Genomic DNA, 13,778 nt, shown 5'->3' with positions numbered 1-13,778 from the left:
CAGCCCTGGTCATCAAGAATGAGGGCGCCACCCAGAGGGAGCCGGGGTCCTGCCTCGAACCTGCAGGGCCGGGCACTGCCCCCTGCCCAGGCCTGGGATGGCCCCAGACCAGCAGAGCTCCCTCCTGGAGGATGACCAGCAGGAGAGGCATGGGGGCTGTGTCTCAGAGAAAAGACAGGTCCGGGGGGGCTGGCGGAGGGGGGTACGGGGAGCACAGCAGCGCAGCGTGGGTGTGATGGGGTGGCCACCGCCCAGGGCCTAGCCGCAGCGCTGTGCGCACAGGCGAGCTCGTGGCGCGTGGCCTGGGGCGCAGTTTGCAGAGCTGGGCGGGCTCTGACCTCGCGAGGCACAAAGTCCCGCCGGAAAGTAGCTCCAGGCGCTGCCTCCCAGCCCCCTGCGGACGCCGCCTGGGGCCACGGCATGGCAGAGGGATGAAGAAGCCAACTGGATCCGACCTCATTTCCAGAAGGTTCTGCAGCCACTGGGATTTGAGCTATTTTTTAGCATCACAGCAACTGAAAGAGAACCAAACACCTTCGTAAACTGCCGCGCACGTGCAGTCAGCGGCTCTGGCTGTGTTTCGCGCATGTCTCATCTGCGTCCTCCTTGCACGTGATGTCAGCCCCGTCTGAAGATCACGTCTTGCCGGCGGCAATCGAAGTCCAGTCCTCTCTCCAGCCATTCACTTCCTCTGCCTGTGACAGATGTCCAGGGGTGGAAACAGCGTGGTTAGCAACAGAACAGAGACTCAGAAAGGGGTGGCAGGACCCCGTCCCCCAGGCCTGTCACCGGCCACCCCCAGGAGAACTGTCTGCCCGTGAGGAAAAAGACCGTGGAGATTACTGGATTACTGAGACTGCAGTGGCTGCTGCTTGGATAATTTTGGCTCTGCATAGCCAAGAAAAATGGAGAAATTAGAAGTCTGTGTTCCTCTAATACGGTATTCTGAATATTTTTAAATTCAAGCAGGAAGTCATAAGAGGTGGTTTGTTTATTGCAAAAAAGGAAAAGAAAAGTGACTGAATAGTGACCTGAGTTTTCTTTTAAAGGTTTACTTATGTATGCAGACAGAGGTGTGGGGTGGGGGTGAGAGGATTCTGCACACAGAGTGGGGAGCAGGACAGGTGGAGCCACTGAAACACTGCTGGGGGAGCAGTGGGGAGACGAGAGGTCTGCTTCCCCGGTGGGTCCTCCCTGGCCGGGGATCAGACTCAGGCCGCAGTGGCTGGGCCTCCTTGGTAGCCCAGGGGTTAAAGTCTGAAGACTAGTAAGATTTTTTTTTGATGGGGTTGGGGAGAAAGAGAGTGGAGGCAGCCGCTTGGTATCTGAGACACCACAGTCTCGGAGTCAGGGCGGGGTCATGGGGCCCTCTGTGAGGTCGTGGGGTCCTGGGGCCCTCTGTGGGGTCGTGGGGCCCTCTGTGGGGTCGTGGGGCCCTCTGTGGGGTCGTGGGGTCATGGGACCCTCTGTGAGGTCGTAGGGTTGTGGGGCCCTCTGTGGGGTCATGGGGTCATGGGACCCTCTGTGGGGTTGTGGGGCCCTCTGTGAGATTGTGGGGTCATGGGGCCCTCTGTGGGGTCGTGGGGCCCTCTGTGGGGTCGTGGGGTCATGGGACCCTCTGTGGGGTCGTGGGGCCCTCTGTGAGGTTGTGGGGTCATGGGCCCTCTGTGGGGTCGTAGGGTTGTGGGGCCCTCTATGGGGTCGTGGGGTTGTGGGGCCCTCTGTGGGGTCGTGGGGCCCTCTGTGGGGTTGTGGGGCCCTCTGTGGGGTCGTGGGTCATGGGACCCTCTGTGGGGTCATGGGGCCCACCCTGCGGGGTTGGAGCTGATGGCGGCTCCCCACTCATGGTTACTTCCTAACCCAGATGGAGGGCAACCGTGTAGGCCCAGCCTTGGCACGGCAGCCTGGCATGGAGCAGGCACTCACGGAGCCGATATCTCCCCCATGAGAGGGCTCGCTCCTCCAGCTGGATGAGGGGAGGCGACTGGGGGGGGAATCCCCCAGTATTTGTGGCTAAGACCTCACAGAAGCCAGGCCTCAGGGCAGAAAGTCAGGGGGCCCCAGCCGGCACAGAGCTTGCTTTGGAAGCTACGTCTGAGACCCCCAAAAGGATACTCTGGAACATTCCTTGGCAGTACAACAGCAGCCTCTCCTGGCTCTCAGGACTGGACGGGCCTCCATCCAGCTCCTGGCTGGCTGACAGACCCTGGCCTTCCCTCACAGAACGTTCTCCAGTTCCCCAGACTTTCCTATTACCTGGTGTCTCTGTGCTTCAAGTCTCCAAGCTCAACTTCCTCCTTGCTCACTTTTCTCACGAAAGCAGGCAAGTCGGCATCACGAAGACGCCGTCCGTCCCCGCCAACGCAGATGTTGTGAGCGCTGAGGCAGGTGTGGGCCTGGGGCACGGGCCCCACCCGCCAGCCCCTCCAGGAGCCCCGAGTTCCCTTAATGGACAGCGGCCAGCAAGGAAGGGGTCACTGCCTGGTCTGTGGGGGAGCTGACCGTGTGGCCCTGGCTTCATTAGAGGACACTATGCCCCCCGACCGGCCCTTCCAATCCTGGTGAACATAAACTACAGCCTCGACGTGACTACACTCGACCACGACTCCTTACAGGATTCTTAAAATCTAAGCGGATCGAAACTCCCATAAACGAGTATTTCCTGTTCATATGAGGCTCTATGAGGATACAAATAAAGACTGAATAATTTACTCCCGAAATAAGTAAGCTAGAAAGCACAGCCGTGAGTGGAGATGGCACCTGTCTCGATCACACTGACAGGGTGTACTTTCACTATAACCGGACGAACTGCAAGAGGAGCAATTTTCCTCCTCAGCTAGAGTGGGATGCTTTGTTAATGCCAACTTCCGTTTTCAGACCTTTTTGCAAATAAGGTGGAGTCAACTATAAATGATCCTCAGTGTCTGTCTGTAATTATCTACCTTGTGAAAGAATAGCTGGAAATTTGGAAACCAGCGGTGATAACGGCTTCAGCGCTTCAGCTGGCAGGTGACATGAACATGTCTGCACACGCGCACACATACGCCTGGCAGGACCTTTCCCTTCCTCAGACGGGGCTCACGGAGACGGGGCTCACGGAGACGGGGCTCGCCAAGACGGGGCTCACGGAGACAGGGCTCACCGAGACGGGGCTCGCCGAGACGGGGCTCACCGAGACGGGGCTCAGCTTAAGTCCAGCTTCCTGCCAGCTGTGCGTGGGGGGGCGGGGAGAGAACCTCCTTAGCAGCTCCCCATCGCACTCACCTGCCCTCAGGTGGGCTGTGGACGCTGCCCAGCCAATACCCCTCTTCCCACGGCCTCCCGCTCCCACCCATCTTCCCTCCGCCCGGCGCCCAGCCGCGGGCCTCCTGCCTGGCTGACGCCCGCCTCCCCCTCCTCCTCTGAGCCTCTCCGTCACCCATCACGGTCGCAGTCACAGCTCTCTTTTTAGCTGAAACCCTCCATTCTCCCTTCCCTTCCTGCCCGTCCCTGCAGCCAACCAACTTGGTTCTCCACTGTCAGTCCCTCACCGCCCACTGCCCTTGGCTGCTGCCCCAGTCTGGACCGCGCCCAGAGCCCCACCACCCCCAGCCTCTCCTCCTCCTCCTCTCCTCTGCTGGCTCCGCCCCAGGAAGGCCCCTGCAGTGGGCGAGTGACCGCCGACCCCACTGCCACGCTCTGTCACCGTCAGCCGGTGAGCGGCTGGCGGGATCCTGGGCCCGCTGGTGCACCTGCTGGCTCCCCACGTGTCCCCGGCCGCCGTGGCTCAGCCCTGCCTGGCTCTCTTTCCCCTCCCCCGCAGCTGCAGAGTCACCCCCACCCCGAGTCGTGGCTATTGAGGGGACGCGTGGCTGGGCAGCCAAGACACACAAAACTCGTGGAACTCACCTAGTGGGAGTTTTACTAATAAATCCCCAGGATGTGGGTAGCTGTGAGGCGCGGACAGAGCGCAGAGGAGTCCGGGTCACGGAACACAGCTGCCCGCTCTTTCTTGGCATTTTAGGGTGCACGGGAGCGACAGCTTAGTAGCTGAGGTCGCTGAGAGGTTCCTGGGAGGAGGGTGAGCGGGAAACCCCAGCTGCAAACCGTCTCATCACCTGCCACCTGGTGACACATGCTTATTTCTGCCCTTGGTAGTGGGGTCCTTGGGACAGCTTTTACGGCTTCACCTGGTGAGTTACAGAGTCCAGCTCGTTTATGAAACAGGTGTTTCCTGCGCACCTACCCCGTGGAGAACCCTCTCCTCACGACCGTGTGGTGCCGACGCCCTTGGTCAGGGGATTGGTTGGTGGGTTGGTCGGTCGGAGCTCCATGGACAATCTCTTACGTGTCTGGCGACTTGGGGCTACAGTTCTGCTCCTTCCCACGTGCACAAGGCACACGCGAGCCGCCAGACTCCCCAGGAAGGCAGGGACGTGGGGATTGACCGAGTCACCCTTCTTGCTTTCCTGGGGCAAAGATAACAAGAACGTGGCCAGTAGCTCTATGAGCTCTCCTGCCCAGCCAGTGACTCGCTCAGAGCCATGTCTTTCTCCTCATCTCCAAACTCATGTTTCATTGAGCCGCTCGACATTTTGACTTAACTGGGTGATGGGATATGAAGCTGAAAGTGACCAAAATATAAATAATGGCTCCTTCCCTGAACCCCCCCAAACACACTCACACTCTACCTCTGTCTGCTTCCAAGGTCTCCCACCTTGGCAGTCTCTCTCTAAGTCAGTCTCCTTGATACCCTCTCCCGGGAGTGAACATTACACTCTTGCCTGACTCCTCCTCTCGCCCTGCATATTCAATCTGCTAAAATGTTGCCATTTCTACCTTCCCAACATAGCAGAATGCAAAGGCTGCTCCCCACCACTGCCACCATCTTCCTAGCTCAAGTCATCACCATCCAAAATAATCCGCCTGGGACACCCCACTGCCATCCTTGTCCCCAGTCGCCCAGACCTTCTGGCCGGGCGGTTCGCTTCCACGACTAGTCAACACGTGCCCCTGCGAAGCTCTGCACCCTCCGGCCCCTCCCATCTTGCTCAGAATAACCAGCAGCGCTCCCTCTGAGTGCCCGGTACCTGTCTGACCTCACGTCTGTTTCCCTCCCTCCGCGCGGCCATGCTGTCTCTTCGCTCTGCCTCAGGTGAGCCCAGCACATTCTGGCCTCTGGACCGCAACATGCCACATCTTCCCCCTAGACGAAGAATGGCAGCCTGTGTGCCCCGATATCATGCCTTCTCTAGCCCCTGGTCTGTGCTTTAAAACTTGGACCCTCGGCCCTCCCTGGTGGCGCAGCGGGTTAAAGCACAGCACTAAGAAGTTTAAGCCACTTCGGCATGAGTTTGATTCCCGCCTGCCCCGGAGGTGAGCACATGGCGTGGCAGACCTCTCCTGACCCGCCCGCTGCACCCTCAGCAGTATGCTTCGTTGATCTGCCTGTTCTGCTCCCCACTCTGTCTCTGGTGTACCCTCTCACTGTCTGCATCTCTGATCTGTACCCCAGTTCTGTACGAATAAAGAAATCTTTAAAAAAAAAAAAAAAAAAAACTTGGACCCTCACCTTCCCTGAAGTCAATCTCTTCTGTTCTTTTTCTCATTCCCACTTAGCATCATGTGATGATAAGGCTGTTCTCTAGCCCCTGACTCGTCACCCACAATAGGGTCCGGCCCCATAGTAGCCTTTCAATAAACGTTCATCAGTTAATTAGCAGTTAATCAAATCCGTGTGACTTGATCTATAAGGTAATATGCTCAAATGATGCAAGAGAAGCAACAGATTTAGGCAGCAACATGGAAGACTGTGAAAACTGTACTTTGGAGTTTAAGACTTTTTTTTCCCCCACAGGCTGGTAAAAACATGAAAGGGAAGTTTTGCAAAGTGGTGACACAAAAAAATGGAGTCAAGGTTTAAAGAAAGCATGCTTAAAGAATAAGATAAGAATAATGAAGAAAGGCAAATTTTGTTCTTTAACATCGGTGTCTTCACCAAGCTCAGTGAGTGCTTTGATAGTGCGTGGGCTGCCAACAGTTATCACGGGGCAGCGGAGAAACTGTTTTTGACACAGTTTTAAAAACTGTTACGATGGTTTCTGAATAGAGGTCTGAAAACATACTACTTACAGGGTTGACGATAATGATTGCAAGTATCTACCCTATCCATACAGGCATGCTCCCTAACGTTTGTATGAACTAAAACTGCTGGGTGCAGTCAGGAGAAGGAACATTAAGAAAAATTTTGGAACAATTTGTTTTTTGAGGACAAAGTTCTAGACATGAAAAAAAATCAGCACCTCATTTATCCATTAAACAGCAGGAACCAGTCAGCTCCAGCTTCTCTGTGGTGGGCCACCCGCTGTTCCCCTGTCTGCTTCCCCGCACGCTGTCACTGTTTGACCTGAAACCCCCCATGGTAACGTCACATGTGTATCTGTCGTTTTGCAGTACAACCGGTACCAGCAGTATGGCGCCGAGGAGTGCGTGCTGAAGATGGGGGGCGTCCTGTGCCCGAGCCCCGGCTGTGGGGCGGGGCTGCTGCCCCAGCCAGGAGAGAGGCAGGTCACGTGTGAAGGGGGCAACGGCCTGGGCTGCGGGGTGAGTACCGGTGGCGCCCCTGGGTGCCAATTGTATGTGTGTTGTTGGTGTTGACAAGTTGGCTGGGATTATGTTTTTGCTTACTTTCATTTTCCTCTGAACTCAGACCTATTTGAACTGCTGGACAAGGAAATAGCTTTTGACATTATTGTATGGGATCCCAGGTATGAATATATACATATCGGAAGGGAGAGACAGGTCCTACTGAGATGTTCTGCTCCAGTTGCTCAGAAGTGTATCTATTCTTACACGGGATGGCTCGCTGGGACAGACACCCAGACTTCCCTTCCGGGGCTTAGCTGGTGCAGAGCAAGCGTTTATTATTTCTTCAGAGTTGGCATTGGGTAGACAGGAGTGAAGGGGAAAGACGATTCCCCATCAGTTATGTCTTAGCGCTGTTGCATGCTTAAGTATCTCAAGAAAGAAAAGAAAGATTCATACAGAAAGCTTGAAATGCCATTGAGTCACACACATCGCTTCGCACAGAGATGAGCAAAACGAATGGAGCCTCCTAGGGAGGCAGAGTGGGAAGCAGGAAATGCCTGTCCCTGGAGGCCGACCAGCAGGGCCGAGACCGCTCTCCAGTGAACCTGTGGCTGCAAGGTGACGGGGAGGGGACACAGGAGCCACAGCTCAAATGCAAGAGGCTAACTTTAGGCTGAAAGGACAAATGGATATTAAGCCCGAAATTAAATTTGATGCAGCCCAGGAAAATGTATGTGCCTGTGACATGCTAGTGAATGTTAATGGGAAAACATTTCTTTGAAAACTGCTGGCTCATGAGGAGCTGTGCGGGAGGGGGCTGTCACAGGCAGAGGCACATGGCCTGGCCTGGCGCTCGGTGGAGGTTGTAAGTTGCTCGGGCCTAGGTGGCCTCTGTCTCTGTTTGTGGGGCCTCCTTTGTGTCACGTGGCGGGACTCAGAGCCCTGGCTGAGCAATAAAGCAGACCGCGTGGAGGTTGGAAGCTCACGAGACCCATGATGGCTGAGTAGACAGAAATGCCTCTGGAGTAACAATCATAATTGTGCTGGAGTGAAAATGCAAGTGACACTTGTTCACCAGCCTTAGGAATGTTGAAAACATCGCTGCTGAGATCACTGGCCCATCTGCGCCCAATCTGTGTGACCCGAGCGGCTTCAGGTTCTGGGGTCAGAGTGCAGTGGACTGTGGCCTGGTCAAATATCCCGGCAGCTGTTAACTCTTGGTGGGGCTGTGGCTTCGGCACGGGCCACTCCCTCCTTTGAAGCTGGACTGTGAGATTCTTTGACCCACTTTGCGGCATTTGCTGTCCGCGTGACCTTAAGGATTTTGACGGTTTCCTGTCATTTTAAGTTTTGTAGAAGTTGAGTGTATTTTGACACCTTCGTCTTCCCTCTCCACACAATGTGACTGACCCGGCGAGTAACGGCCACTCCTGAGCTCCGTGCGGTGAGAGTTGCTTTGGCAGTCGGCTGTGCTGGTGGCTGTGTCCGGGTGCAGATTGGGGCTGCTCGCACTCTTCTGGGTAAGCCTCTGTCCCTGGAAACTCCAGGCAAGGCGCTCAGTGTTGTTTTATCTGTTCAGTCTTGGGTTCTGGGGTGTGTGCATCGACTTGGTGTGTCGATTTGTGTATTAGCTGTCTGTGGCTGCACAGCAGCCCCCAACTTTAACCACTCTATTACTGCACCTGTATTACCTGGTCTCTGACGGCGGGGACGGTGAGCGCTCGGCTGGGGGTTCCGGAGCAGGGCCTGCTGCCGGGCTGAGGAGCAGTGGATTGTCTGAAGGCACGGCTGGGCCGGGGGCCCTGCTAGGAAGGCTCAGTCACGCGCTCCGTCCCCCCTTGACAGCTCCTGCCGAGGGTGGCTGTCCCGCATGGCCTGGCTGTCCTCTGGGGCTCCTTGACCCAGGACACCAGCCACCGTCCCCTGACAAGTGACACGGGACAGAGGCAAGGGGACGAGCGCCCGCTTGACGGCTCTCCGGGGCTGCAGCACCAGCACTCGGGCTGGTCCTGAGAAGTGAGGTTCTAGACTCCTCTGCCTGAACAGGCAGGGAGGTTGGCGCCGCCTGAAAGGAAGAGCATGAACGCCTTGATGCCACACGTTCAGCCATTAGAACTGGAGGAGTTGAAAGGAGAACCCAGAGGAAGGGTTTTCTAAGGGTGAGGCTCATTGAGGCTCTCATGCCCCGCCCTGCGTGTGGCCTTGACCTCCACGTGTCCTTGACCTCCGCACTGCCTGCCAGACTGACCTCCACTCCCCTGGATTTGGTTTCTCAGGGAGCTGGGATGACGTCATCACCGTCCTTTTTCTCCACATCCTCAGGGTTCACAAAGGGCATCAACCCAGCGTACATGCCTCTCGCCCGCGTAGTGCTTTAGGAGGGCCAGCTCGCTGCCTTGCGTTCAGATCCTGGCTCCACCAGCGGCTAGTGGCTTCAGCTTTCTGTGGCTTGCTTTCCTCATCTTCCCAGGATGTCATGTAGCTTTGTATTAGGCCATTAATATTGTTATGGGAAGGCTGTCCTGGAGGAGCCTGGCAGAGTCCTGTGGACCCCACCCCTGCTCCGGTTTTCTGGGACCGCCCCTGCTCCAGGGACTGGAAACTACAACTCCCAGCAGCACCCGGGAGAGAGCTGCGGGGACCCAGGGGCGGGGCTGAGTGGCATTCTGGGACTTTGGGGATAAGTAGGGGCCATTTTCTACGGCTCTCACTTGGCAACAACTCTCTGGACCACAGGACTTGAGGGCTCTCAGTTTGTTCCCTGAGCTCCAAGTCTGCCGAGCCGGTAAGATGTTCCAGTTACCTTGTATCCTGCTCTCTTCCCCTGGGTTGTTGCTTTTCCAATGCCCTTTTGTAAGTAAACCCGTTATTGACCCTTTTGTGTGCACCTGTGGAACAACTGAATTTTAGGAGAATTCCTAGACATCAAGGGCCTGCAGGTTACAGGCTCACTCTAAGGTATCTGTGAATTCACCAGGCTTTAACTATCAACAGATTCAGGTGTACAATCCTCGCTATGTAGGTGCCCAAGAAAGGCATGATGTTACCTTAAAAAAAAAATTTCATGTGTTGAAAGGTTGAGAGCCAAACTCCCTGTCCCATAAAGGGTGTAAAAGCCAAACCTCATTCCTCCCTGGTGTACAACAGGTTACAGCGCAGCACTGAGAAGCTGTCTGCAGCCACTTCAGTGCAAGTTCCATCCCCGCCCCGGAGGTGACCCACAGGGTGCGGCAGACCTCTCCTGACCCGCCCGCTGCTCCCCTCAGCAGTGTACTTTGTTAATCTGCCTGTTCTGCTCCCCACTCTGTCTTTGGTGAATCCTCTCACCCTCCACATCTCTGGCCTGTACCCCAGTTCTGTATGCATGAATAAATAAATCTTTTAAAAAAAAAATCCAAACCTTAGAGGGATGCTATGATGGCCACACATAGGTTTTCAGAGCCCCGGCGTGGGGGTGCTGCTCTTCTGCTCCTTCCTGGGTGGCCCCCCACAAGCCCCTGCCAGCAAGTGTACGTGGATTCCCTCTGAGGAAGCAGCAGAGCTTTGGTTGTCTGACTGCTCATCAAAAGCCGTGCTAAATCAGCATTTGTGAGTTTCGTATTCAAACATGTGGCGTGTCCATCAGAAAGCCAGGTTGCATGGTCCCGTCACTAGGTTTAGCTGTCAGTGAAGAGCAGTGTCTGTCAGTATGAACGAAGACAGGCTCTCTATTTAAGTGATAATATCAGGATATCTACAGAAGGCCTCGTGGAGACATGGTGGCTAGATGCAACTGATGATCATTCTAAAGAATTATTTAAGATTAAACATTACCACCCAGGACTCAAGTGGCAGGGTTTGCATGTTCCATGTCTTTACACTCCTGTCCTGGGTCTGGCTATTCTTGTGCTCAGCAAACTTTTGTGTTGGGGGGTCAATCTTCCTTGAAGGAATGAATGACTCTTACCAATATAGGAGTGATATGAATATAGTATCACTTTTGTTTTCTAATATTACCATTTACCCCAATATGAGAGTGGCTTACCTGGCTCAGTAAGAACTTCTTTAAAATAAATAAATAAATAAATAACTTAAGTAATTCTGGGCCTCCCTGGTGGCCTAGGGGTCAAGTCTCAGCGTCATCACCACTGTGGCCTGAGTTCGATCCCCGGCCAGGCAGCGGACCCACAAAATGCACACAATACTTCAGAACACCGAAATATACGAAGTTCATGCATCCACAGAAAGTCAACGCAGAGCCTGGGAATGCTGCAAAAACTGCAATTTCTAAGCCCCGTCAAAGGCTGCAGGAACTTTGTATGTTGTGGGCTATAAGATGTCTTAGTCTTGGGAGCGCTGAAATTTTCAGTTTGTCTTAGCACAGAAAATTTTTACTTTGATGGACAAAGCATAACAAAGAATGTGTTTGGGGATCAGTGTTACCTCACTCTCTGGAAACCCTTGACCATATTTTTACTACGTCTTATAAAACATATTAATTGATTTCCTGAGGAATTCACATTATGCGTTACTCTTTTCTCCAGTCTATTGCTATTCATCAGTGCTATCTCACTAACTTTTGTGGCTCCAAAGTAAAATGTTGACACTTTTATTATTGGAAAACAGTGCCAAAATATGGAAAACCTTATACTCACTGACCTGGGAATATGGAAAGTTAATGCGATTATGCTGTACGAGTTTTCTGTAAACAAAACACCTTGATCTAATTCAGTGGTGTTTGGGATGTTATATGTCTGCAGATGCTTTCTCAGAATGATGCTAGGAGGTGACTGCAGAGTTTCCTATTCCAACGTAGAAGTTGAGGAACAACAACTAAGAACTGCGAAAACAAAAGTTAGACATGAAGCAACAGTCTGAGGCAGTTAAGAAATTGCATTACTGGCCCTCCCTGGTGGCGCAGTGGGTTAAAGCACAGCACTGAGAAGCTAAAGCCAGGTACACATGAGTTCAATCCCCGCCTGCCCTGGAGGTGACCACATGGCTGGCAGACCTCTCCTTACCCGCCTGCTGCTCCCCTCAGCAGAGAGCGGCCTGCAGGCCCCGCAGCGGGCCCACCCCTTCCACAGTGGTGCGGTTCTCCAGGAAAGTCTGCGGAAGATCAGGTCCCCCAAAGCCCCCTCAGACAAGCCGGCATTCTGGTCTCATCTTCCTGCAGGAAGGTGTCACAGTGGCAGAGACTGAAGTTCCTGAGCCCCTTCGGGCCAGGAGCTGGTTCCGCACCAGTCTGAGATCCCTCCTGCTGCAGGCAAAGGGCCGTCTGCACATTTTTGTTGGAAATGGTGATTTTGAATTACTGATAGCAGCAATACTGATGTGTTGTTGACGATTTTAGGTGCCAGACAGTCTGACCCCCATCATCAATGCTTGTGGAGGCGGAGGAAAGGGGTCGAGGAAGAAAATGGCACCTTCCACTCAAAGTGCCAGCTAACTGTTGTGTTAAAAATCGAAACTGGGCCCTCCCTGGGGGCGCAGTGGGTTAAAGCGCAGCACTAAGAAGCCAAAGCCACTTCAGCATGAGTTCGATCCCCTGTCCCAGAGGTGACCCACAGGGCGCAGCAGACCTCTCCTGGCCCGCCCGCTGCTCCCCTCAGCAGTGTACTTCATCGATCTGCCTGTTCTGCTCCCCACTCTGTCTCGGGTGAACCCTCTCACTACCCCTGCATCTCTGGCCTGTACCCCAGTTCTGTATGCATAAATAAATAAATCGATATTGGGGGCCCTCCCCGGTGGCACAGGGATTAAAATGCAGCACTGTGAAGCTGGCGCAGCCACTCCGGCACGAACTTGATCCCAGGCCAGGGAGTGACCGCATGGCGCAGACCCCTGCTGACTTTCCCCTGCTCCCCTCAGCAGTGTACTGTATTGATCTGCCTGTTCTGCTCCCCCGTCTGGTGAAACCCCTCACCACCTCCGCACCTCTGGCCTGCACCTTAGTTCAGTATTCATAAATAAATAAATCTTTTTAAAAAATCGAAACTGGTCACTAAATGCGGGTCCCTTTTACCAATGTGTGGAACTCAGAAATAGAAAGCAAGCAGGTGGTGGGTGTTTAATAATGAAAGGGGGAACAAAATGGTTATGCTTCCTTTCTTTAAGGATATTTTTTTATTTTTTATAATCAAATTGTGCACACTATCTTGACAAATGAATCGCATTCTCCCACTTTTAAGCAGTAGCTACTATTAAAATGGAGGCTCTGGGTGAGTGTGTTTCACGGGGACTCTGTCATGGGGCTGCAGGAAAAAGCCCTGAGTGTGGGTTCAGCAGCCCACGGGGAGTCACGCGGGGGTGTGGAGCCTGCAATCATGTCTTGTAGATACATTTTTAGTTTTTGACATGCAAGATGTTCTTTATCCAAAAAAAGTATTTTCAAAAGAAAGCTAATGTTATGAAATGTCAAAGATATATGCATTCCATGTTGATTGGACATGTGTGCAAAAATCTACTTTAAACTCTAAAACTGGCTCGTTTGCCGATTGGAAATAATTCTCGCTAGACTTTCTGCATGTGAGACAGCTTGAAGCGCAAAGATAGAAAGCACTTAGGGAGTATTTATTTTAATTAAAGAAACCGTTCCCAAGTGTACAAACAGGCGCTGGGTCTTTCCTCTGGAAAACATGTATCGGTCGGTAAATATTCCTAGAAAGTGCGGGGGCTGAGGCGGGTGTCAGTAGGAGCGGAGCAACTGCTGGCCGGAGCAACTGCTGGCCGATCCCTCGTCCCTGTTCAGCTACTTTCTGCTAAGGTAAAGCATGAAATAGCACACCTTCACAATGGCAGCTGCAGCCCTCTGAAGACGTGCCAGGAACCCATCTTGCAGCAAGGTGAAGGGACAGGTTTCCGCCCGCTGCACTCACTGAGCTGAGTAGGCCCAAGAGGGCAGCCACTGGCCACGAGAGGCGGCCTACAGCAACACGGAGACAATCTGAGCCACGCCGCCCGGCCACAGCCACACACTTCTTAGGTCGCGGGAGCCTGCGTCCGGACGCCAAGAGGAGCGTTCCTTTGTAGACACACTGTCCTCTTCATCTGAAGCAAGTGGACAAGGAGACTCTTTCCAGAAGTTGAAACAATTTCCTGAATTAAAACGATGTGGAGAGTGTTTCCACAGTGAGGCTCGGGCAGCCAGGTCTTCGGGCGGCCAGGTCCTCGATGGCCAGGTTCTCGATGGCCAAGTCCTCGATGGCCAGGTCCTCAATGGCCAGGTCCTC

At 53.8% G+C, this 13,778-nt stretch overlaps 1 protein-coding gene across 1 annotated transcript in view; it reads left to right on the top strand.

The window, feature by feature from the left end:
• PARK2 (parkin RBR E3 ubiquitin protein ligase) overlaps nucleotides 1-13,778 on the top strand; it is a 945,331-nt gene that overhangs the window by 807,284 nt on the left and 124,269 nt on the right. Inside the window, exon 9 of the mRNA XM_012723328.1 lies at nucleotides 6,433-6,582. Coding sequence (XP_012578782.1) covers nucleotides 6,433-6,582 — 150 coding nt within the window. The remainder of the gene's footprint in view (nucleotides 1-6,432; nucleotides 6,583-13,778) is intronic.

Source organism: Condylura cristata, unplaced genomic scaffold, assembly GCF_000260355.1.
Source record: "Condylura cristata isolate star-nosed mole 26May11 unplaced genomic scaffold, ConCri1.0 scaffold00001, whole genome shotgun sequence".
Lineage (NCBI taxonomy): Eukaryota > Metazoa > Chordata > Mammalia > Eulipotyphla > Talpidae > Condylura > Condylura cristata.
The sequence above is the reverse complement of the archived record's forward strand: the minus strand, read 5'-3'. Positions and strand labels throughout refer to the sequence as shown.